Source organism: Camponotus floridanus, unplaced genomic scaffold (assembly GCF_003227725.1).
Source record: "Camponotus floridanus strain SB8 unplaced genomic scaffold, Cflo_v7.5 scaffold8, whole genome shotgun sequence".
Classification (NCBI taxonomy): domain Eukaryota; kingdom Metazoa; phylum Arthropoda; class Insecta; order Hymenoptera; family Formicidae; genus Camponotus; species Camponotus floridanus.
Genome location: NW_020229849.1, coordinates 3,210,958 through 3,234,559, shown reverse-complemented (window position 1 = coordinate 3,234,559; position 23,602 = coordinate 3,210,958). Strand labels below are relative to the sequence as shown.

General features: G+C 24.7%; 4 protein-coding genes and 2 long non-coding RNA genes across 7 annotated transcripts; all 6 read left to right on the top strand.

Moving 5' to 3' along the window:
• The first annotated feature begins 4,293 nt into the window (after positions 1-4,293).
• On the top strand, positions 4,294-5,314 carry LOC109610620 (odorant receptor 4-like). The gene is made up of 4 exons (XM_025414434.1): positions 4,294-4,339; positions 4,743-4,885; positions 4,992-5,124; positions 5,202-5,314. Exons 1-4 carry the CDS (start codon positions 4,301-4,303, stop codon positions 5,283-5,285), a joined length of 399 nt encoding a protein of 132 aa, XP_025270219.1. The 5' UTR covers positions 4,294-4,300; the 3' UTR covers positions 5,286-5,314.
• A 3,872-nt stretch (positions 5,315-9,186) lies between these two features.
• LOC109610612 lies at positions 9,187-9,663 on the top strand. The gene is made up of 3 exons (XR_003123612.1): positions 9,187-9,226; positions 9,348-9,480; positions 9,586-9,663. It is a non-coding gene; the product is annotated as an uncharacterized LOC109610612 (long non-coding RNA).
• Positions 9,664-10,542: 879 nt separating this feature from the next.
• LOC109610616 (odorant receptor 4-like) lies at positions 10,543-14,709 on the top strand. The gene is made up of 9 exons (XM_020030128.2): positions 10,543-10,780; positions 11,194-11,313; positions 11,431-11,548; positions 12,936-13,191; positions 13,294-13,410; positions 13,470-13,560; positions 13,910-14,052; positions 14,360-14,492; positions 14,587-14,709. Exons 1-9 carry the CDS (start codon positions 10,637-10,639, stop codon positions 14,635-14,637), a joined length of 1,173 nt encoding a protein of 390 aa, XP_019885687.2. The 5' UTR covers positions 10,543-10,636; the 3' UTR covers positions 14,638-14,709.
• A 687-nt stretch (positions 14,710-15,396) lies between these two features.
• LOC105247781 (odorant receptor 4-like) lies at positions 15,397-18,762 on the top strand. 2 transcript variants are annotated; one of them, XM_025414380.1, is made up of 10 exons: positions 15,397-15,431; positions 15,796-15,884; positions 16,277-16,396; positions 16,600-16,717; positions 17,044-17,308; positions 17,433-17,546; positions 17,896-17,986; positions 18,158-18,303; positions 18,489-18,621; positions 18,706-18,762. In XM_025414380.1, the coding sequence occupies exons 3-10, from the start codon at positions 16,358-16,360 to the stop codon at positions 18,754-18,756; spliced, it is 957 nt and encodes a 318-aa protein (XP_025270165.1). In that variant the 5' UTR covers positions 15,397-15,431; positions 15,796-15,884; positions 16,277-16,357; the 3' UTR covers positions 18,757-18,762. The 2 variants fall into 2 exon arrangements, with proteins under 2 accessions (XP_025270165.1, XP_025270164.1); XM_025414379.1 differs by lacking the exon at positions 15,397-15,431 and having other exon boundaries at positions 15,718-15,884.
• Positions 18,763-20,065: 1,303 nt separating this feature from the next.
• On the top strand, positions 20,066-21,011 carry LOC109610622. The gene is made up of 3 exons (XR_002192949.2): positions 20,066-20,299; positions 20,757-20,876; positions 20,993-21,011. It is a non-coding gene; the product is annotated as an uncharacterized LOC109610622 (long non-coding RNA).
• Positions 21,012-21,065: 54 nt separating this feature from the next.
• Positions 21,066-23,132, top strand: LOC109610617. The gene is made up of 7 exons (XM_025414312.1): positions 21,066-21,110; positions 21,771-21,861; positions 21,979-22,092; positions 22,173-22,263; positions 22,565-22,710; positions 22,868-23,000; positions 23,079-23,132. Exons 1-7 carry the CDS (start codon positions 21,080-21,082, stop codon positions 23,130-23,132), a joined length of 660 nt encoding a protein of 219 aa, XP_025270097.1. The 5' UTR covers positions 21,066-21,079.
• The last annotated feature ends 470 nt before the right edge of the window (positions 23,133-23,602 follow it).

Here is a 23,602-nt window from a genome sequence, read left to right as displayed (position 1 = left end):
CTTCCACGAGCGCACGCACAAGAATGAGGCATGTGGAACTGCGTTTCTTGACAAAGGAGCGATTGCGCTTGCGCCGACTTCGATCGAAAAGGTACCGGATTAATGTTTTTTCGTGTAAAACACTCATATATTAAATTTCATTTCTCATTCATGAAGTGAAGTTCATTACTTAATAGTCTCATCTCACAAAATTATTAAATTAGAAATGTTTCTATAACATATTGTGCAATCTTGCATTTATCCTGAATTAGATAATTTATAATACAATTTACACACACACAATTATTCTCTCTAAAAAAAGAGATAAATTCAAGAATATCTAATTTGGGAATGAAAAAAGAGGGTAAGCTTTATTAACTTTCTCGCAGATCAACATTTCTGTTTGCACAGTATGATCTGCATCGAAACACAACATTTTCACTTGAATCGTATCCTTCTACTCGCAATCGGTTTATGGCCCTATCAAAAATCAAAATTTGTTCAGCTTCAGGTAATCTTGAATTTTGGTATTTTGACAAGTTTTGTTATATTTCAGGTACGTGCATATTTTTATCTTCGATTATTATGAAAAATATGCATATTATTATTTATTTACATTATTATTTATAGTAAACTCTCACACTTTTCCAATTTTTAAATATGATCAAATTATATTTAAATTAATAATAGAATATAATTATTGAAGTTTTATTCCCATACAACATAGAATAGAATATTGCAGCTATATTGCTACAATATTGCAATATTGCAAATTGCAATGCAACATTATGGAAACATTGTAGACATGTAAATTAAAATAAAATACTTGTTAGATACTACAATGTAACATATTAATATTTTGGAAATAAACCATAACTCTTTAATCTTATAAATAACTCTTTATCTGTAAATAACTCTTTATTTACAAAAATAGAATGATGTAATAATTTGTTAAATTTTTGTATATGCGATGATTTTTAAATTCTTTACAGGTAAAATTAAATCAAGTAATGATAAAGATAATATTCGTTGAGTTAATATAATTCTAAAAATAAGCATTATTATTTTCTTATATTAAAAAATAGAAAATATTATATATATTAACGTTACACATATTTTATAATGTATTTTCTATACAACTTATGTATATAAATATTGATATTAATGGATCTCTAAAAATATATTTTATAAAAATTTCATGAAAGATTCATATGATAAGCAATAAAAAAAAATATGTAAGGCTGATAACTAAATGTAGAAGTCATTACGTAAGTTTGCATTTAATAAATTACTTACAAAAAAATTAATTACAAAGTTCGCAAAAAGATACAAACTTTTATTAAAGCTTTATTATTTCATATGTGTTTTTTTAATTCCAAGATATTCATCTCTCAGAAATATTCTTTATCTAATATATAATTGGATTTATTCAAATATATTATATTGCAATGTTGCTATGATATTTTAGTACAATATTACAAAAAAACAGATGTCTTAACGGTGCCACAATCTTACAATAATGACTCAGTAGTGTTTTGCAACTAATTTGCAATATTGCAATGTTTCAATGAATTTATTCTGCAATATGTCTACAACTTTTTCGTGTTAATGGTTACTTTGTTAGATATTATTATATAACAGAATATTATTGTACATATTATAAAGCAGATTATTGTTTTAATTTGACAAAAACTTTGAGTAAAAAAACATGATTATCTTATGCAATATTTTCAACAAATTGATTGTAGTTTACAGCGCTGATAACCACAAAATGTACTCTTAGTTTTATCATTAAAATTTTCTCTACCACAATATTCTTTAGTTTTTACGTGATTTTCTACAACATGTTCTGGATTAATACTCATAATGTAAGTTAATTATTTATCGACTGGTGTACAAGTGAATAATTTTAATAATAATTTCTAAGAATTTTTTAAATATTTATATATGACACAATATTTTTCATCTTTTCCAAAACAGCATTAAATATTGTTGTTACGGTAGGTGAGAAATTTATTGGACCAACTACAGTATATCTGTAATGATTTAAAAGATGGAAACGAAATTAATATTATTCTAAAGTATGGAAATAATGCGAAACGTTATACAGCTATATTTACATGTAAGATAGCATTCCTTGCCAATCAGTATATGTTATGAAATGTAGCAAATCGTAATAAAAATTAAATATCTAAAATAGTATAATTAACCATTGTTACGTCCAGCCGATTCCATGATTCTTTTCTTTTCGGAAAAATGCGGCAACAAAAATAAAAAAAGAATATCATTGATCATAGAGTCTCTCGCGCTCGATAATCAATCAATATTCATTGTCTGATCTACGGATAATCATAAGAAAATCACTTTAACAAATTTCGAAATTTATCAAGGAAGAAATTGATGACAAACCTAATAAAATGCCTAAATAAATGCTAAGAAATCGATGACAAATTTAATCAACAAATATTTAAAATATAGAAAATTCACAAATATCTAAATATCTAAAATATCTAAAATAGAAAAAGAAACGACAAATCTAATCATCAAATGCTTAAACAAATTCTAGTAAGAAATTGGTAATGAATTTAGTTCAGGAAATTTAATAACAAACGGACTGAATAAATAACACATTTTGCTAATAAAGAATAAAGAATCTAAAATGTAATCAAAGTACAAAATACATTCTAGAAAAGTTATCTAAATTTATTAAAGAAGGAAAGCTCGTAAAGAACAGACGTCAAGATCAATCAGTTCAGTCAATCACAGTTCAATTCAATTCGTCAGTCATTTTGTCTTCAATCTTCAGCTATCCATTCTCAATTTTAATGATGCAGCCATACATTTTCGATGATCAAATAAATGTTTTAAAGATCCTATCATTCTCACTGCAATAGCAGCGATCTATTCTTGTAGTATTAAAAATTGAATTTTGTTTTTTTAAATAACTTACACACACACACACACACGCACGCGAATGATCTCCGCATTTATGTAACACCCGAGATAAAATACATACAGTATCGTTCGTTATTATGTTCAATTTAATTTTGTTTATACGATTATTTTAGTCTTTTAATTTAAAAATCAAATTTCATGAATAAATCTAAGATTTTCTTTTATATAATCTGTATTCATTACTCGCTTTCTTAGTTAAAAGATCGCACTAGGTCCCATATAAAAGAGATTAGATTCTCTAATCAAAAAAAACCTCAAATTAACGTCCGAGTTAAAACAACATAGTAACAGACTGAATCAGTTTACCTGTTTTCCGGTCTTATGTTTAGTTCGACCTGAATCGCCCTCCGTTTATCACGTGACTTCGAGACTGTATGTTACGCCCTTTCTTCGATCCATCCCTTTTCGGTCTGGACGTAATACCTCCCATTTTTAGCTTATAAATATATATCTATCGCTTCTTCCCCAAAATAAAAAAACTTGCGTGGTATAAAACATATATATACGTACATTTCTACAATATGTTTATATAATATGTTTACCCTTATAATTGTTTTAATATCATATTGAAAATATATAAAATTTTACAGTCAAAAAGAAAATTGAAGAATGACTGAAGAACAACATTTTTTAAAATTATTCACACATTATAGTATATATTTTCGAACGTAAAAAGAAAGCAACTTGTATAATTACTTTTTTTATGTGTTCTTAGCGTTCGCCACATGTATTGCATTTATTGCTACTTTAATGCCTATTTGGCCACAAATTCTTGGTACTGTTTTGTACATAAATGAATCTCAACTACAGATTAATACAATACAAATTACTACTGAATATTTTATCGATAAAAAAAAATATTTCTATTTAATTTTACTCCATACGAACGTAGTTATTTGTATAGGATCGACTACGGTTACAGGGATAGCAACGATAATTTTAAGCTGGTTCATACATATCTGTGGAATATTTAGAATTGCAAGGTAAATAATAAAATTATATAAATGACACGGAAAAATATGTGACAGTGAGAACAAAATTTTTATTTCCTTGTTTTAATTTATAAATCTTGGGAGAATTGCATATTTACAACAAACAAAATCATCATAGTTATCGTATGGAGCAAGCAATAACGCCAAAAATGCTCGAAAACATTAATATGAAGGATCAGAATATGATTCGTAAAAAAATATTTTATGCAGTCGAAATCCACCGCAAGGCTATGAGGTTGATATATATATATATATATATATATATATATATATATATAAAATAACAATTAGGTAGCACTTTAATAGTTTTATTTTCTTAAAGGTTTATCGATGTATTATTATCTAATTTTGAAGGCTCGTTTTTTTTGTTAATAATGCTTAGTGTGATTTCTTTGAGCTTGAATATTTTCGCAGTAAGTACTTTTCTTTTCATATTATTAATATACATACATATATACATATATATATATATATATATATACTCCTAAGTTAAATATATAACATATATATATATACACATATGTAACATCTGAAATAAATTTTAAAAATTCATAAACAAAAAAGTATAATCAAAACATGATATATTATTTAATAAATAATAGAAATATGAAATCATATAAATTATAATTATAAATTATACATTTATGTGATAATTATATAATTCTCAAATCACAAAATTTTAGAAAAAAGGAAAATAAAGATTGTTTGAATATAAAGGTAGCTTTATTGTATTTTTTGTTTATAATTTATTTATGGCAGAGTTATGATTGTAATTGTCACACATATAAAATATGTTAATCATAAACACGAATTTAGATTTTTTATAACGCATCGCTTGGAAATAAGGAAGCCTTTCTATTACATCTATTAATTGTAATTATTATACTATTAGTTATGTTTCTTGCTAATTATACCGGACAAGAAATTACAAATTACAGTAATCATATATACTCGACTGCGTAAGAAACAATGTTATATGTTGTTTAATTGCAAATATATTACCATATATACACACACATCTTCATTAATTAATAGTTCATCATTATTTATCATATCATTTTCTAGGTACAATATACGATGGTATAAGGCACCATCTTATGTACAGAAGATGATACTCTTTATTTTGCAGAGAGGCAATAAAACTTTCAACATAAATATCACCGGACTGTTTGTATTATCAATAGAGTGCTTCGCCATGGTAAAAATTATCATAAGCTATAATATTTAAAAGTTTTACAGTGCTATATAAGAGATATATGTCCATCATTATTACAGTTAATAAAAGCATCGATGTCTTATTTTACCGTTATGTATTCTACGCAACAATCAAATGAAGATATATCGTATAACAGATCATAAAATCCATAAAATACTTTTTATGTTTGTAAGGGTAAAAAATATGTAGCTTTAATATAAATTTTGCATATTAAAATATAAATATTGCATATTAATGATATCAATTTTTGCTGCATTTATAATTATATCAATAGCAATATATTACGAGAGACTACTTTATTATATAAAACTACCACTATATTATATAAAAATGTAGATATAAAATAATAAAAAAGCATGTACACGTTTTATTTAAGAACAACCTTTATTGAGTCTCACGTGTATCAAAATGTAGAAAGCTCTGAATCAAAGTTCACGGAACTTTATATTTTTGCCGGAGATAACTTTGTAACTTCACCAACACGTAAAGCAGATCAATCGTGTCCCTCCAGAAGAACAAACTTCTTCCACAAGTGCACGCATAAGAATGAGGCATTCGATACTGCGTTACTCGAAAAAAGAGCGAATGCGCTTGCGCCGATTTCGATCACAGAGATACCTATTTTTCTACGTATGTATGTGAAATACTCATTTATAAAATTTCTTTATATGTGAAATTGATCGTTTAAATTCTTCTTCTCATGAAATTGTTATTCTATAAATGCTTTTGACAAAATTTTGCACAATTTCATATTTATTACGAATTAGATAATTTATGACAGAATTATCTTTAAGGATAAAGTCGAGAATATTTCAATAATTTGAAGAAGAGAGGATAAAAACGTAACTTTATCAATTCTTCCGCAATTTAATTACGTTCAGTCATTCAGCACGTTCCTATACTCGCACAGTATGGTTTGCATCAAAACTCATTTTAATCTCAATCGGAAACTCTTACTCGCAATCGGTTTGTGGCCTTATCAAAAATCAAAATTTGTTCTATTTCAAGGAATCTTATTTTTCGGTATTCTGTTAAGCTTTGTTATATTTCAGGTACGTTTACATTTTTATTCTCATTATTATGAAATATGTATATATATATATATATATATATATATATATATATATATTTACGAATGATACCAACCGCTCACTTTTATGCGATTTTTAAATATATTAACAAATATGAAAATATTAAATTATGCTTAATAATTGATACTAAAAGATAATCGATAGATAATAGAGATTTACATCAGAATTTAATTACAGATTAATTATTAAAAATTCAATACGTTATTATATACTATAAAATAGATTATTATAATATTATCTCGTTATAAATAAAATGTAGAATAATATTCTTCTAATGCAATATTTTTAATAAATAAAATAGATTATTGTGTTAATATTATCTCGTTAAGTAAAATGTAGAATAATATTCTTCTAATGCAATATTTTTAATAAATTGACTAATTCAAGCTCACGGCACTTATAACCACAAAATGTACTTCTGACTTTATCATCAAAGTTTTTTCTACTACAGTAATCTTTAATTTCTACGTAATTAAATACAGTATGTTTTGGATTAACGCTCACAATGTAAGAAAATGTTTTTTTACTTGTACATATGAATAATTTTAAAATTAAATTCTAATAATTAAATATTTATAACAATCTTTTTCAACGTTTCCAACGTCAAATATTGTTGCGATGATAGCTGAGATATATGTTGGAACAATTACAGTATATTTGTAATGAACTAAAAGATGAAAACGAAATTGCCATCATTATAAATTATGGAAATAACGCTAAACGTTATACAGCTATATTTATATGTAAGACAGCATTTTTTTCTTGCAACTATTTTATCATAAAATTCAATAGATTCCTATTATAATAAAAGTTAAATATTTATAAATTAATCTTTCTTTATATATATATACTCCTGAACAAAAATAATTTTTTTTCACTTTTTCTTTAAAAGCTGATATTTAAATTTTGACGAAAAATTTTAAAGAAAAAGTGAAAAAAAATTATGCGTTAATTTTATCCAGGAGTATATATATATATATATATATATATATATATATATATATATAATCTTTAGTGGGAAGTGGTATATGTATAATCTTAGTGGGGAGCAAATGATGAGTGTACATATAAATAACAAGTTTATTTGTGATCATACTAAATTTATTATTATTTTAATTAATTATTTTATTTTTATTATTATTATTTTATTATTTAATTTAATATTTATTATTATTATATTCAAAATGTACAAAATAGTATAGTCAATATTCTACGAAAATATTAGAGTTAAATTCGATAAGCGTGATTGAAGAACCACAAAATTTGAATTATGCATATATAACACATTTCTAAATATAACAGAAAGTAATTTTTATAATTATTTTATATGTTTTCAGTGGTCAATATATTCTGTACAGTTATTGCTATATCAATGCCAATTTGGCCACACATTCTCGGTATCTTGCACATAAATGAATCTCAACTAGAGATTCGGAAAATAGAAATCGTGACTGAATATTTTGTCGATAAAAAAAAATATTTCTATTTAATTTTATTCCACACGAATGCAGTTTTTTGTATAGGAGGAATTACGATTACAGCGACGGGCACCTTGCTCTTAGGATACATGATACACATCTGTGGATTGTTTCAAATTGCAACGTAAATAGTGAATTATGAAATATACATCTACGAGCAATATTTTTATTTCTTTAATTGTTTTAATTTATCAATACACATATTTTTGGAAAAACTATAATATATATTTACAACAGACAAATTAATTACAGTTATCGTATGGAACAAGCAATATCGACCAAAATGTTCGAAAATATTAATATAAAGAGTCAGACTCTGATTAAAGAAAAAATATTTTATGCCGTCGAAATCCATCGCAGAACTATGAAGTTAGTATGCATAAGATAACAATTATATATAGCTTTTGCAATAATATTTTATTTTTCTTAAAGGAGCATCGACTTTATGTCATCTAGTTTTAAAGGTTCATATTTGTTATTAGCATTCTTTGGTATAGTTTCCTTGAGCTTGAATATATTTGCAGTAAGTGTTTTTAAATTTTTGAAACATATTTCTCAACGGAATATGTATGACATCTAATGATATCAAAGAAGAAGTGTCAATAAGGAAATCGGCTTCAATAATTTTTGTATTGTTTTTGTTATAAATTCATATATATTACTAAGAACATTAATAATAAATGTAACATGCGTAAATGAATATTATTAATAAATATAAAAGCTTTATTGAAATATTTCCTTTATTTATCAACCAATGACGTGGTAATGATGATCTTTTAAACAATGATAGTAAGTTATGAATCTAATAAAATAGAATTAAATGGTAATTATCAAAAGTGTTATTGAAATAAAAAAGTAAATGTATATGTGTGTGTGTGTGTGTGTGTGTGTGTGTGTGTGTGTGTGTGTGTGTGTGTGTGTGTACTATTATTTTTATTTCAGTAACACTTTTGAATTACCATTTAATTCTAATTTATTAGATTAAACTTTAATTCTATTTTATTAATATATACAGAGTGTCAGGGCAATCTCTTCCCAAATAAAAGCTCTTGTAGCTTACCTCGAGAGCTTTTCAAAACACTCTAATAAAGTATTTTTTCATTAAGTACTTTTCGAGTTATAAGGCTTGAAATAATCTCTTAATTTTACATAAACCATAAAATATATCTAGTAAAATATTCATTTTTCGATCTTATCTTAATACTTTTATGTATGTACAAAATATAATGAGAGGAATCAATTGGTCTAAAGAAAACACATAATTGTTTCGAAGAAAAAATATGTAATTTGCAATTAACAATTATATATTTTTTATAGCATAATTATAATAAAGAATTCTACATACGAAATATATTCATAATCACGATTTTAGATCTTTCGTAATGCAACACTTGAAAAGAAAGAAACATTTATTTTACATCTTATATTTGTATTTGGCACCCTCTTATATATGTTTATATTTAATTATTGCGGAGAAGAAATTACTAATTATAATGATCATATATACTCTGCCGTGTAAGAAACAACTTTATGTTTGTAATTATATATATATTGTTATTCGATATATATTTTGTAATTCCATACATGTATATACATATGAGTTTCATTACTAATTCATCATTATATTACTTCATAGATATAATTCTCAATGGTATATGGCACCATTACATGTACAGAAAATGATACTATTTATTTTGCAAAAAAGCAGCAAAACTTTCAACTGCACTATCGCCGGATTATTGGTAATATCAATGAAACTTTTTGCCACGGTAAGAGAATTATGTGTGTCAGAAATTGCGATATTTATAGTTAACATGTTTCATAACTTAATGTGTTTCATAATGCAATATAAAAAACGTATATCGTCATTGTAGTTAACAAAAACATCGATGTCTTATGTCACCGTTATATATAGTACGCAGCAATGATACGAAGATATATTATCTTATAGAAATCAGCCATAATATATTTTAGTCAAACAAAGTAAAATATGTGATTTTAATAAATTCTGCATAAATTATATAATACAATAAAGAAGATTAATTTCCTTTGTTTTTTAATCATTTAAATAAATAAGAAATCAAAGTAATAATTATTTAATTGCGATAATAAATAAGTACTTAATTTTTCTATTATGAGAGATATACATATATTTATGTTATTTATGATTTAAAAAACTACTTGAAAACAAAACGACATCTAATATTTTAAAGTTAATTTTACAAATGTATGCAAAATTAAAGTGCACATTTATGAACGAATACGATAACATCAATTTTTGCTTCACCAATAATCAATACATGACGAAAAATAATGCATAAAAATGTAGATATCAAATATAAATATAATATGAGAAAATATAAAAATGGGCATGTTTCAATTAAAAGCTACAATTATTGAATCTCTAATAACTCTGAACTATTGAATTTCCTCTTAAGTAGAAAACTTTGAATTAAATCCCATAGTACCTTATATTTTTGCCAGCAATAATTTTATAGTTTTGCCAACACACGTAAGGCCGCTCGATCTTCTAAGGACGACCTTCTTCTATGAACGCACGCATAAGAATGAGACACATGACATTAAGTTACTCGAAAATGAAGTGAATGCGCTTGCGCCGACTTCGATCAAAAAGGTACATATTTCTCTACGTGAACTATTCATTTATTAAATTTCCTCACATGTGAAATTGATCACTTAATCGACTAATCTCACAAAATTGTTATATTAAAAGTGCTTTCGACAATATTTTGTGCAATTTTATATATATATATATTCTCAATTAGATAATTTATGACAGAATTTACTTTAAAAGAATAAATTGGCAAGTTTGAAAATATTTGTGTGGAGATGGAAGAAGAGAAGATAAAAGTGAATCCTCATCAATTTTTTCGCTTTATTTAACCGTTCCTATGCTCGCACAATATGATCTGCATCAGAACTCAACATTTTAATTTAAATCGGATCCTCCTACTTGCAGTTGGCCTATGGCCTTATCAAAAATCAAAATTCGTTCGGTTTCAGGGAATTTTGTTCTTCGGTATTCTGTCGAGCTTTATTATATTCCAGGTATGTCCATATTTTTATTCGTATTAATAAAAAATGTATTGCACATATATTATTATTAATTATAGAAAACGCCCACACTTTTGTGCCACATATGTGCGGTACATTCAAATAATTTTGAATATGATCAAATTATGTTTGATAATAGATGATAATAGATGATTATTGATAATAGATGATATATTGGCAATTGCTAAATAAATAATTACTAAAATTTTCCATTATTTTATTATATATTATTACAAAAATTATTGTTTTAATCTGTATATTTTCTATTGTTTTAATTTATTATTTTAATCATAGAATATTATTTTAATCTTATAGTAAAATGTAACATGCGCGCGCGCGTATGTGTGTGTATATGTAAGTTTGATATCTCCTTAATATAATATTTTCAATAAATTAATTGATTAAAGCTTACAGCACTTATAAAAAAAGATTGCACTAGTGAGTTTGTGATAAAAGTTTTTTCTATTACAATGATTTTCAATATCTATGCAATCAAATACAACATGTTTTGGATTAACACTCATAATGTAAGTTAATGTTTATCTACTTGTATGTATAAATAATTCTAATATTAAATCCTATTAATTAAATATTTATATATAACGATCTTTTCCAAAATAACGTTAAATATGTCGTCATGGTAGCTAAGAAATTTGTTGGAGCAATTACAATATATCTGTAATGAATTAAAAGACGAAAATGAAATTGCTATCCTTATAAAATATGGAAATAACACGAAACGTTATACAGCTATATTTACATGTAAGATAACATTGCCGACTATTATACATCATGAAGTTATGCTTAATTGTGATAAAAATTAAATATTTAAATTATTTCGATTTCTATTTTGACTCGCAGCTTAAATATACAGGATGTCTTATTTTATTTTTTGACAGTCAAATATCTGTGAATCATGAAATTTTAGAAAGAAATATTTTAAATGAAAGTTATATGATTTCAAGAGGGACATAATATCGCGATTTTGAATTGTCTTTGAATGGGTTTTTAATTAAATATATTTTAAAAGTTATATATAATCTTAATTTTTAAAATAGAAAGGAGCATTTTATTGCAGAATCAAAAAATATTTTTATGTAAAACGTTTCTAAAGTTTAAGCGTTAATTTTATGTAAAAAGATACTAGAATATTTTTAGTGTACATTTGTAAAGATAATTTATGAAAAAGAAAAAGGTTTTCTATTGAATAAAGTATATATAAAATGTGTACATGCATCGTTTCTTATCAGAAAATTAAATTAGGTCACGAGGTTAACAGTGTTATTGTGGAATATTTTTCAAACTAAAAATTTATACTGCATACCAGAGAAGTTTTGGAATCTTAAAATACTATATAACAAATTATGAATTTATAGATGTAAAAACTCCCACGTTTCTGTTTATGATCCTAGGTCCTAGTTTTGCCTGAGAGAGAAGCAACACGCGTATACATCATATATACTGTTCAATAAGGAAAAAGAGAGAAGCTTTTTCTTTTTTATAAATTATCTTTTTAAATGATGAGTTTATAAAAACATTTTTTTACGTAAAACTAAATGCTGTTTTCCGTTTAAAATAATAAAGTTGGCCTTCAAGTGGCTTTGAAAAATGTCATTTAAAGACAATTCAAGGTAATTATGCATAAAAAGGAAGGAAGAAGATATGACCTTGACAACATATGTCAATGACACATTTGTGCGAAGGTGGGTTCTTATGCATAATTACCCAATTCAAGAATGCGATGTTACATCCGCTTTGAAAACATTCCAATCTCTTTTCCGAAACATTTTATTCTAAAAACCCCATAATTTTCTCAAGACTCTTTGACTTTCAAAAAGAATAGGACATCCTGTATATGTATTTGTAATTTTTCTACCAGAATTTAAAAATTTCGAAACTTTAGAACAATTATAAAGCTTGTGTATAAAAAGCATACTTATTCTTCACATACTTATGTATATATTTCTACAATATATATTAATATATTTATTCTTTGTTTATATTGAAAAATATTACAATCAATATTCTACAAAAATAGAAGAGTAATTGAAGACTAATTGAATTAAAGTTTGAATTATACACGCGCATAAATATCACATTTTAAAATATAAAAAAGAACAATATTTATAATCATTTTAAATGTTTTCAGTGCTCACTATATGCTTGACATTGTCTACTGTAATATTATTAATTTGGCCACTGATCTTCGGTACTGTCTTACACATAAATGAATCTCAAGTAATAACAATGCTGACAGAATACGTAGTCGATCGAGAAAAGTATTTCTATTTAATTTTACTACATGTAAACATAGTTATTTGTATAGGATCGACTACGATTACAGCGACAGGATTGATGATTTTAGGATGCATCATACATATCTGTGGACTGTTTAAAATTGCAAGGTGAATAATAAATTAGAAAAGGACATGAAATATTTGGTCATTTTTATTTCTCAATATAATGTTGAGAGAACTAGATATTTATAGCAGACAAATTAATCACAGCTATCGTATGGAGCAAGCAATGACAACTAAAATGCTACAAAATATCAACCTGGAAAATCAAACCACGATTTGTAAAAAAATATTTTATGCTGTCGAAATCCATCGCAAGACTATGAAGTTGGTATGCATGTACAACAATTGTACAACATTATAATAATATTTTGTTTTTGTTAAAGATTCACCAATTTACTCTTCTCTAGTTTTGAAGGCTCATTCTTCTTATTAATAGCTTTTCTTGTTACTTCTTTGAGCCTAAATATGTTTGGAGTAAGTATTTCTTTTCGAATTTTCAAACATATTTCTACGAGATGATGTCTGATAATAATTAAATTTAAAAATTTAAGAAGAAATAAATGAAATATAATGAAAAATAATAATAAAATAATTGATAAGATAAATATCTGATAAAATGAGTAATTAATAAGATAAAACTATGTGTGTATATATGTTAATTATAAGTCATAAAATTTTAGAAAGCAGAGAATCTCAATCACGAAACCATAATTTTTCGTATTCCTTATTTATTTTTATTTATTTATTTTTTTAACATAATCATAAATCTAAAATGAGTTATTGTTATACGTACGAAATATATTAATCAGAGTTATATTTTTAGATCTTTCATAATGCATCGCTTGGAGATATGGAATCAGTTTTATTACATTTAATAATTGTATTAATCATGCTTTTATACATGTTTGTGGCTAATTATGCCGGGCAAGAAGTTATAAATTATAGTAATCATATATATTCTACCGCGTAAGAAACAATTTTATGTGTTGATCGCAATTGCATATACAGGATGAGTTTTATTGCTTGTTTGTGTATTGTCAATCTTTTTATCATGCGGAAGATTATCGACTGCATAATAAATTGATCGATACATATATGTTAATAATTTGGATCGATTATATCGAAGGTCAATTAAATTATTATGCAGTCGATAATCTCTCGCATGATAAAAAGATTGACACAAGCAATAAAATTCACCCTGTATATTAGTGTACATGTGTATGTACATACTTTCCTTATTAGTAGTTTATCATCTAGATTTTTTATTTCCTAGATACAATGTTCGATGGTACGAGGCACCATTAAATGTACAGAAGATGATACTCTTTATTTTGCAAAGGAGCAGGAAAAATTTCCACATAAAAATCGCCGGACTGTTTATAATTTCATTAGAATGTTTTGCTACGGTAAAAATTTTTTTATGACATAAACTGTGATATGTGTATCAAATGTTAACATATTTTATAATGCAATATGAGAGAATATATTTCATTATTACAGTTAATAAAAGCGTCGATGTCTTATTTCACCTTTATGTATTCTACGCAATAATGATGCAAAGGTCATTAGGCCAAAAAAACGACTGTAAAATATTTTCTATACTTTATGCAATAATGATGCAAAGATCAATAAACCATAAAACGATTATAAAACTGTACAATATTTTCCACGTAGAAAAGAATAGATAAAGTAACTTTACATTTATACGTTTCACATAAATTAAATTAAATAATATTTCAATAACAGAATTTTTTTATTATTATACTGTTTAAATTAAGAAATCATAACCAGGCAATTATTGCTACGGTAAAAATTTTATTTATTTATTTTCTGAAAATGGATATCTAATTTTTTTTCTATTATTAAATATATATATATATATATGTCATTTGATATGCAATATTTGAAAAAGTATGAGATAAAACGAGTGATGTCTACTACTTTAACTTCACAGTTATATATAGATTTGATATATATATTTTTGAATGAATATAAAACGATAATATCAATTTTTGTTTCATCAAAAGAAAGAAATTACGAAAAATTTAATGTATAAAAATGTAGGTATAACATAAAATAATATGAAAAATATATATGCATGTTTATTGAGTCTTGCTTATTACAAGTGTAGAAAGCAGAGACAATGTATCAAGATTCACGATACCTTTTATTTTTGTCAGCGATAGTTTTGTAGCTTTGTCAACACAAAAGATGGATCGATCGTGCTCCTACAGAAGGGCAAACTTCTTCCATGAGTGCACGCACAAGAATGAGGCATAAGGGACTGCGCTACTGGAAAAACAGAGCGATTGCGCTTGCGTTGACTTCGATCAAAAAACTACTCTGTGAGTGTTTGTCTGTGTGATAACACCTGTTGATTTTCTTTTGTTATAAAATCACTTGTTTCTCTATTTGTCTCTTGCCAATGCACATGTTAAAATATACATATGTTTCGATATATATTCTCGTAATAATATTTTATGTGGCATTTCATTTATACAAAATTAGACTATTTATGTTGAAATTTACGATGAAAATTATTGAATATTCAATCGAGCATTTAGAAAGAATAGATATGTATATCTGCCAATTTTGCATATCTTTCCAATCTTCCACTTCCGCATTTATAGATGTGTGTTTATGGGCGCAAAGAGATGATTCGTATCGAGACCCAATATTTTAGATTAAATCGAATTCTTTTACTTGCAGTTGGTTTATGGCCCTATCAACGTTCAAAACTCGTTCAATTTCAGGCAACTTTGCTTTTTGGTATCCTGATAAGCTTCATCATATTGCAGGTATTAATATTATGTTATTATTGAGTATAATAAATCTCATTATATATTTAATTTAATTTAATTTAATTTAAATTTAATATTGCATACGATTATAATTATAAAATTATAAAATTTTTTTTATTATTATTGATTTATTATTTGGATCAATCATACGTAGATTTATATTTTAAATTTTTTTATCCTTAAAAAGATAAAAATTTTTTTGTCATTATATAAATTTTAATATAGTTAAGTTTCTTTATAGAAAAATAATTTATTATATATATTTATTATATATATATATATATATATATATATATATATTATGTTTTATAATTTACAATCTGCAATTGTAAACAAGTGACTTCTACAATACTTTTACATAATTTTTTAAATAAATTTATTGATTATAGTTTACAGTATTTTTCACTACAAAATGCACACCAGATCTTGTCATCAGAATTTTATCTTTTATATTATTTTTTATTGCGTTTATGATTAAATACAATTCATTTTGGATCAATACTAAAACTGTAAGTAAACTTTATTAAATTCATCTTTAAAATTATTATCTATTATTCTATCTATTTTAAAATTATTATCTATTATTCTATCTATTTTAAAATTATTATCTATTATTCTATCTATTATTCTTTAAATAAATATTTAATTAGAAATAACATATTTTTTTCAATTTATAACAAGAAGTAATTTAAAATATTTTTTGATATAAAAGGTGAAATGTTTATTGGAGCAGCTTCAACAAATCTATAATGAATTGAAAGATGAAAATGAAATGGTCATTATAAAGAAATACGGATACAATGCAAAATGTTATACGATTAGAATTATACGTAAGATAAAATTTATTAATTTATATTATTTACATTTTCAAATAAAACAGATTAAAATTGCAGATTATAGTGATAAAATAATTAAGAAATTTAAACTGTACAACACAAATCGATATTCAAAATAAATTTACAGATTATTAATTTAGATGATTACTTTCTTAAAATAATCCTTACTTATCTTGTGATTCGTTTTCTTTGCAATTCCTCATATCTTCTCGATTATGCCTAAATATATTAATTACTAATTATGCCTAAACATGTAACAAATCGATATTTCAGAAAATTATAATAACGATTTATATGATTACTTTTTTTTAAATGCTTAGTAATTACAGTGTGCAGTGTATTCGTTATTTCTTTCCTGTCAATTTGGCCGCGTCTTCTCGATATCATTGTGCCCATGAACGAATCCCGACCACATTATGAAATAGAATTCATTGCTGAATATTTTCCCGATCAAGAAAAATATTATTACGTAATTATACTACACATGAATGCAGCCATTTGCATAGGAGGAATCGCATTTATAGCAACAGGAACAATGCTCATTGCATATCTCAAACATGCTTGTGGAATGTTTAAAATCGCCAGGTAAGGACATGTAAAAATATAGATAAAAGACAAGTGTATATTTGATAAACAAAAACTCATTTGTCTTTTTTCAAATATATTAAAAAAATAATATAAACAATTGTAACATAAGTATTATTTATAGCTATCGTATTGACCAGGCAATAGCGATCAACTTTTTACAAAATATCGAGAAGAATGAAATTATAACTTATAAAAAAATAACTTATGCAGTAGATATCCATCGAAAAGCTATGAAGTATTTATATGTATATAATATAACACAACACACACAATAAAAAAAGTGATATATAATCAAAAATGATATATAATAAGAAGATAAAGATTTTTTTCGATCTTTATTCAAGTCGTTCTCCAAAAATCAGCAATTAATTAAAAATAGAATTAGTTGCAAATCTTTCATCCAGAAGAAAATAAATCCTGAATAAAAATTGAAAATAATTGTGCTTGAACATATATATAATTAATAGGCTTGCGTATTTTCAATTAAACAATGATTGTAACTGAAAATGTGTCTACAACTATTATAGAATATTACAAAGCTTTTATCACCTATCGATAAAATAATAATATTTTTGCTTTTCAAGATTTGCCGAATATTTGATATCCAATTTTGAGGGATCATTCTTCGTTTTAATAGCAGTGACTGTCTGTTGCCTGAGTCTGAATCTTTTTCAAGTGTGTATTATAATATGTTTATACTTCTAGATAAATAAAATAATAATATAACATTGAAATATGAATAATATAATATTTTATATGATATTAAATTTAATGCATATATAATGATAGTTGAAGATATAATACATACGAATTCATGAAACATTAATATTAGTCATGCTATTTTAGATCTATCGAGCTGTATTGCTTCAAGATAACGAAAAAGAATTTTTACTACACTTTTTGATAGTATTTATTATACTTCTATACATGTTTTTAGCCAATTATGCCGGGCAAGAAATTATAGATCATAATAATCATATATACAGCACTGCGTAAGAAGCTTCATATATTGTTCACAAATTGTATTTCTCAATTATCTCTAGCAATAAAAAATAGAGCTTTGGTATATTTATATCAATATATTTTTATTTCTAGAGATTATTTCCTAGGAAACATATATATCTAAAATTATTATTAACACATTTTTTATTTATCATCTAAAATCGTTTGTTCATAGATATAATATTCATTGGTATGTCATGCCGTTACACGTACAAAAATTGATATTATTTTTATTGCAAAGAAGTAGCAAATCTTTCAGTCTAAATATCGGTGGATTGTTTGTAGCATCCTTACAATGTTTTGCCTCGGTAAAAATTATAGCATATATTAAACTATAGATCATGTAGCATGCATCACACAACTGAATGAAAGAGAATGTCTCTTTATTGCAGCTCAGTAGTACATCGATATCTTACTTCACTGTCATATATTCTACGCAGTAAAGTGAAAATATATCATCTAATATATTAAAATATAAAGTTTAATTTATTGCAAAAAACAAGCCTACCTTGTAAAATAAGAATTAGGTAAGTAAAAAAAAATTAGTTAAAAAAACCACAAATGTCTAGATTCCCTCACCTCCAATTAATTAAGTCTTATGTCTTAATAATTGGAACAAATTATTCAACATATATAACGTCTTTTTTAAATCATAATAGTCCTAATTTTCTTTTTAAATTATAACCCATGCAAGTAAAAAGAAAAAATTAATAGATTTACATATACATAGATTTTAAATTACGAAAAAATCAATCAAGTGATAATTTCATGTAAATATAATATAAAAATCAAATATTTATCAAGTGATAATTTCAAATATTTATCAAATATTTATCAAGTGATAATTTCATGTAAATAAAATATAAAAATCAAATATTTATCCAAAGTATGTAATACGCGTTAATTTTATTTTTACATTGTTTATAAATATTCACACATATAGAAAATATATAAAATTATTTATATTCCAAGAATAAATATTTGTTTTTGCATGTAACGCATATAATTAACAGCAAAAATAGAGAAATATATCGACAACAGATAGAATAATGATTATAGAAACATATAAAATGTTATCCTCAGTGTTACTACGCAACGAGAATATTGTTGGAAGAAGGCTATTAATATAGCATACTACTTCAAAAATGGATGATGTCACCCAAAGTATAACAGGTAAATGTAATATTATAATTTTATATTACAATTTATATATACATATATATAAATTTATATTACAATTTATATATACATATATTGACAAGCGAACTTCAATACAAAGTATAAACCGCTATTGTGTGCCAGAAATTAACGTCCAAAGTTAGAGAAATAATATAATATATAATAATCTATAATAATATATATACTTAACAGACAATATTATTTTCACGGCTGATATACTAGCGCGTAAAGGCGATCAATCAACACTGTCTTCAAATAGACAAACGTATCCTACGGGTGCACGAACTAGAATGAGGCACGGAAAAAATGCGACACGGAGGCAGAGGCGATTACGCTTGCGCAAACTTAAATCAAGCATTTTCATATTACGAATACTTTTGTGCAAGAAATAAATATCCGTCAAATATTTCTTCACCATTAAATCGATAGTTAAATAATTACCTACCTATATTGCCGAGCAATGATACAAAATTACGAATATCCTCATTGTTTGCGATCTCATGATATTTTGTATTATGATATTATGCATTTATATTAAATATTTTAGTTATAATCTACGATAGAAGAAAAAATTATGAAATATTCAAGAGAGAACTTAGGAAACACGGCCAGTTAGTTAAAATATTTTTTCATTGTCAGTTATATCTCAATTTTCATCGAAAAATGACATGCTTTGTGAATCAGCACTTTAGACTCAATCGTATCCTTCTACTCGCAATTGGCTTATGGCCTTATCAGCGATCATTACTCATTCGATTTCAACAAATCTTGCTTTTTGGTATTTTGGCAAGTTTTATTGTATTTCAGGTATGTCAATATGTTCAATTGTTGTGTGACTAATAAAATGTTTAAATTTGATTATTTATCATGTATAGTATAAATATAATATGTTTAATTATTATCAAATCAAATTAAATACAATATCAATACAATACTACTCAAGAAAAAATAGATTTATACTTAAATTATGTAATTATATAAGATCATATATAAATATATAGTTATATAAAATTATCAGATCTTTTCACATCTAACTACATATATTTAAATCTGACCCTGTATATTTAAATCACATTATACCCATTTTTTCTAGGATATAAATGCTGCATTATAAACATTTAAAATAAAATAATTATAATCAATTGTCACGTTATCATGAATCGGAAAGCAATTGATTGTTTCAAATTAATAATTAAATAAAGAAATAATTATTAATCAAATACAACTTTTAATACAACTTTTTCAATTGATTTATTAATTTCAGCTAACAAAATTATCGACGTCCGAATATAAAACAGATCTTATTATCAAAATTCTTTCTACCGCATTATTTTTTGTGATGTTTATGATTGAATATAACTCATTTTGGATTAATTCTCAAACTGTAAGTCACGCTATAATCAAATATGTTGAAAACATAATTAAATTAATCTCTTTCTTATATAATTATTCTAAATTTAAAAAATATATAATATAAATAAAATACTATTAACTCAATAGATGAAAAATTTATTGGAGCAACTTCGAAATATTTGTAATGAATTCAAAGATGAGAATGAAATTATTATCATGAAAAAATATGGAAATATGGCACAACGTTATACAGCTATAATAATAGGTAAAAATGATTATTCAACACTCATCGCAAAAAACAAAAAATTAAACGATGACAAAAATCAAATGATTGAGAAAGAAATTTCACTATTTTGTGCGAATTTACTCATAAGTATGTATGCTAAAATTGATCAAAGTACAAAATACGGAATCAAATTTTTTTAAATTACATAATTTATTTCCTTTAAAATGAGATTTATTTAAATAATTATTTAAAATAGTATATATACTTAGACTTTTTTAGATAATATTTTAAATAATAGAACAATATAAAAAAGTACGATAAAATTTTTTGTGCAGTTTTCTGCAAAAATATTCAAATAAAAGTGGTCAAAGAACTGATGAATTGAAGAACTGATGAACATAAAATATATCATAGAATCATAATTATAAAAAAAATATTCAAAATGATATTTCGAATTGTTATAAATTAATAGCGAGTAAAACATTTTAAAGAGAACAATATATATACCTTTCTAAATATATTTAGTGATGTCAACGTGCGGTACATTTATTATCTTTATTATACCAATGTGGTCGCATATTCTCGATATTATTCTGCCCATGAATGAATCTCGATCACGTTTTACAATACATGTACTGACTGAGTATTTTGTCGATCAGGAAAAATATTTCTATTTAATTCTTTTGCACATGAATGCAGCTATTTGTATAGGAATGATAACAGTTGTAGGAACAGGAACAACGCTCTTAACAATTCTTGCACATATTTGCGGAATGTTTACAATCGTCAGGTAAAAAAAATTTGTAATGCTTTTTCAAAATGTAAAATCTTTTTTTTCCATTTTTTTTATCTATTAAAATAATAAAAGAGTAAAATCATACCTATAGAAAATAAACATTATTTACAGTTACCGTATTGAGCAAGCAATGACAATTAATAATTTACAAAATAAATCAAAGAATGAAAATGTTATTTGTAAAGGAATAATTTATGCTGTAGACATTCATTGCAAAGCTATAGAGTTGGTATATTTATCCGATAATATAATATTTGCAAAAGTATATGTAACAAAAAATATATTTATGCTATATGTCCTTGAAGGTTCTCCAGATATTTAACATCTAGCATTCAGGGATCATACTTTCTTTTAATTGGAATTGGTGTGCTGTCATTAAGTCTCAATCTTTTTGAAGTAAGTTTTTAAACATATTTATAACTTATGATGACATATATAATATTACAATTTAAACAATTCGTTAATATAAAAAAATAATAATAAAGCTAAGTAAAATATTTCAAAATTTAAATTCTAAATTGAGTTAATTCAAAAATCATAAATATGAAAGAGATGTAAGAAGAAAAATTATTAGTGTACAATTTATACATTTTGTCTCTAAATTTCTTGCAACATATAATTTGCATACAAAAACTGATTGATTTAAGAGCAAATTAATTTATACATAAAAAAATTGATCGCAAACATATTATTTTAGATGTATCAAATTCTATCAGGTGATGGAGATAAAGAAGCATTTTTCATACATTTTCTATTTATATTCATAATTCTTTTATACATGTTTGTAACTAGCTACGTCGGACAGGAAATTATAGATCACAATAATGACATTTATTATACCGCGTAAGAAACAATTTCATATAATAATAATATTTAAAATTACGCACTATCCTTTATAAAATAAAAATATAAATTCATAAAATTCAAAAGACATATATTTTGCGATTAGTAACATACCTTTCAAATTATCAATCCTCGTTGTCTAGTCACTTGTTCGTAGATATAATGTTTGTTGGTATGTAGCACCATTACATATACAGAAGCTGATATTATTTCTGTTACAAAGAGGCAGCAAAGTTGTCAATTTGAATGTGGGCGGACTGATCGCAGCATCTTTAAACTGCTTTGCTTCCGTAAAAATTATTTATAAAAATATGTAATAGTAACATAACTGTATAAACAAATTAAAAAAAAGATGTATTTCATTACAGTTAGCAAGTGCATCGGTATCTTATTTCACTTTCATATATTCCACTCATGAATAAATATTAAGAATTATACATTTAATAGTATATAATAGTAAAAAGTAAGTAAGTATGTATGTATCAAATATCAAATGTCAATTTTCTTCTTTTAATTATTAAAATTTTAAATTATATTATGTAATGTTAAGTTGAATGTACTAATCAAATAAATAAAATTATTAAAAACATATATACAATCACTTTTTCAATTTTTTTAAATTAAAATTATCTACATAAAATGAATAATGAGAAAAAGATTACTTGAAACCTATATGCATTTAAAATCAATTATATTAAAGAAATCATAGATAATTTTTCTATATAAATAACATATATGTTTTAATGCAGACATCGGAAATCTTTTAGATGTTCTATGTGTATGTTAGTATTAAGTAAAAATTTAAAACATTAAATATATTTTACCCATATTTTCATGACTAGATAAGTATATACAATGTATTTCAAACCGATTTTTTTTCTTCTCATAAGAT

What these genes read in the sequence shown, in the direction of transcription:
- LOC105247781 (XM_025414379.1), top strand. Translation starts at nt 15,741, where the DNA reads ATGATTCGTATCGAGACCCAATATTTTAGATTAAATCGAATTCTTTTA. An exon ending in ATCCATCGAAAAGCTATGAA is followed by an intron (nt 17,547 to 17,895) that starts GTATTTATATGT and finishes TTGCTTTTCAAG; the next exon opens with ATTTGCCGAATATTTGATAT. An exon ending in TGAGTCTGAATCTTTTTCAA is followed by an intron (nt 17,987 to 18,157) that starts GTGTGTATTATA and finishes ATGCTATTTTAG; the next exon opens with ATCTATCGAGCTGTATTGCT.
- LOC109610617 (XM_025414312.1), top strand. Translation starts at nt 21,080, where the DNA reads ATGGCACAACGTTATACAGCTATAATAATAG. An exon ending in GGAATGTTTACAATCGTCAG is followed by an intron (nt 21,862 to 21,978) that starts GTAAAAAAAATT and finishes CATTATTTACAG; the next exon opens with TTACCGTATTGAGCAAGCAA. An exon ending in TAAGTCTCAATCTTTTTGAA is followed by an intron (nt 22,264 to 22,564) that starts GTAAGTTTTTAA and finishes ATATTATTTTAG; the next exon opens with ATGTATCAAATTCTATCAGG.
- LOC109610620 (XM_025414434.1), top strand. Translation starts at nt 4,301, where the DNA reads ATGCTTAGTGTGATTTCTTTGAGCTTGAATATTTTCGCA. An exon ending in TGAGCTTGAATATTTTCGCA is followed by an intron (nt 4,340 to 4,742) that starts GTAAGTACTTTT and finishes ACACGAATTTAG; the next exon opens with ATTTTTTATAACGCATCGCT. An exon ending in AATCATATATACTCGACTGC is followed by an intron (nt 4,886 to 4,991) that starts GTAAGAAACAAT and finishes ATCATTTTCTAG; the next exon opens with GTACAATATACGATGGTATA.
- LOC109610616 (XM_020030128.2), top strand. Translation starts at nt 10,637, where the DNA reads ATGATCTGCATCAGAACTCAACATTTTAATTTAAATCGGATCCTCCTA. An exon ending in TTATACAGCTATATTTACAT is followed by an intron (nt 11,549 to 12,935) that starts GTAAGATAACAT and finishes AAATGTTTTCAG; the next exon opens with TGCTCACTATATGCTTGACA. An exon ending in CATTAGAATGTTTTGCTACG is followed by an intron (nt 14,493 to 14,586) that starts GTAAAAATTTTT and finishes TCATTATTACAG; the next exon opens with TTAATAAAAGCGTCGATGTC.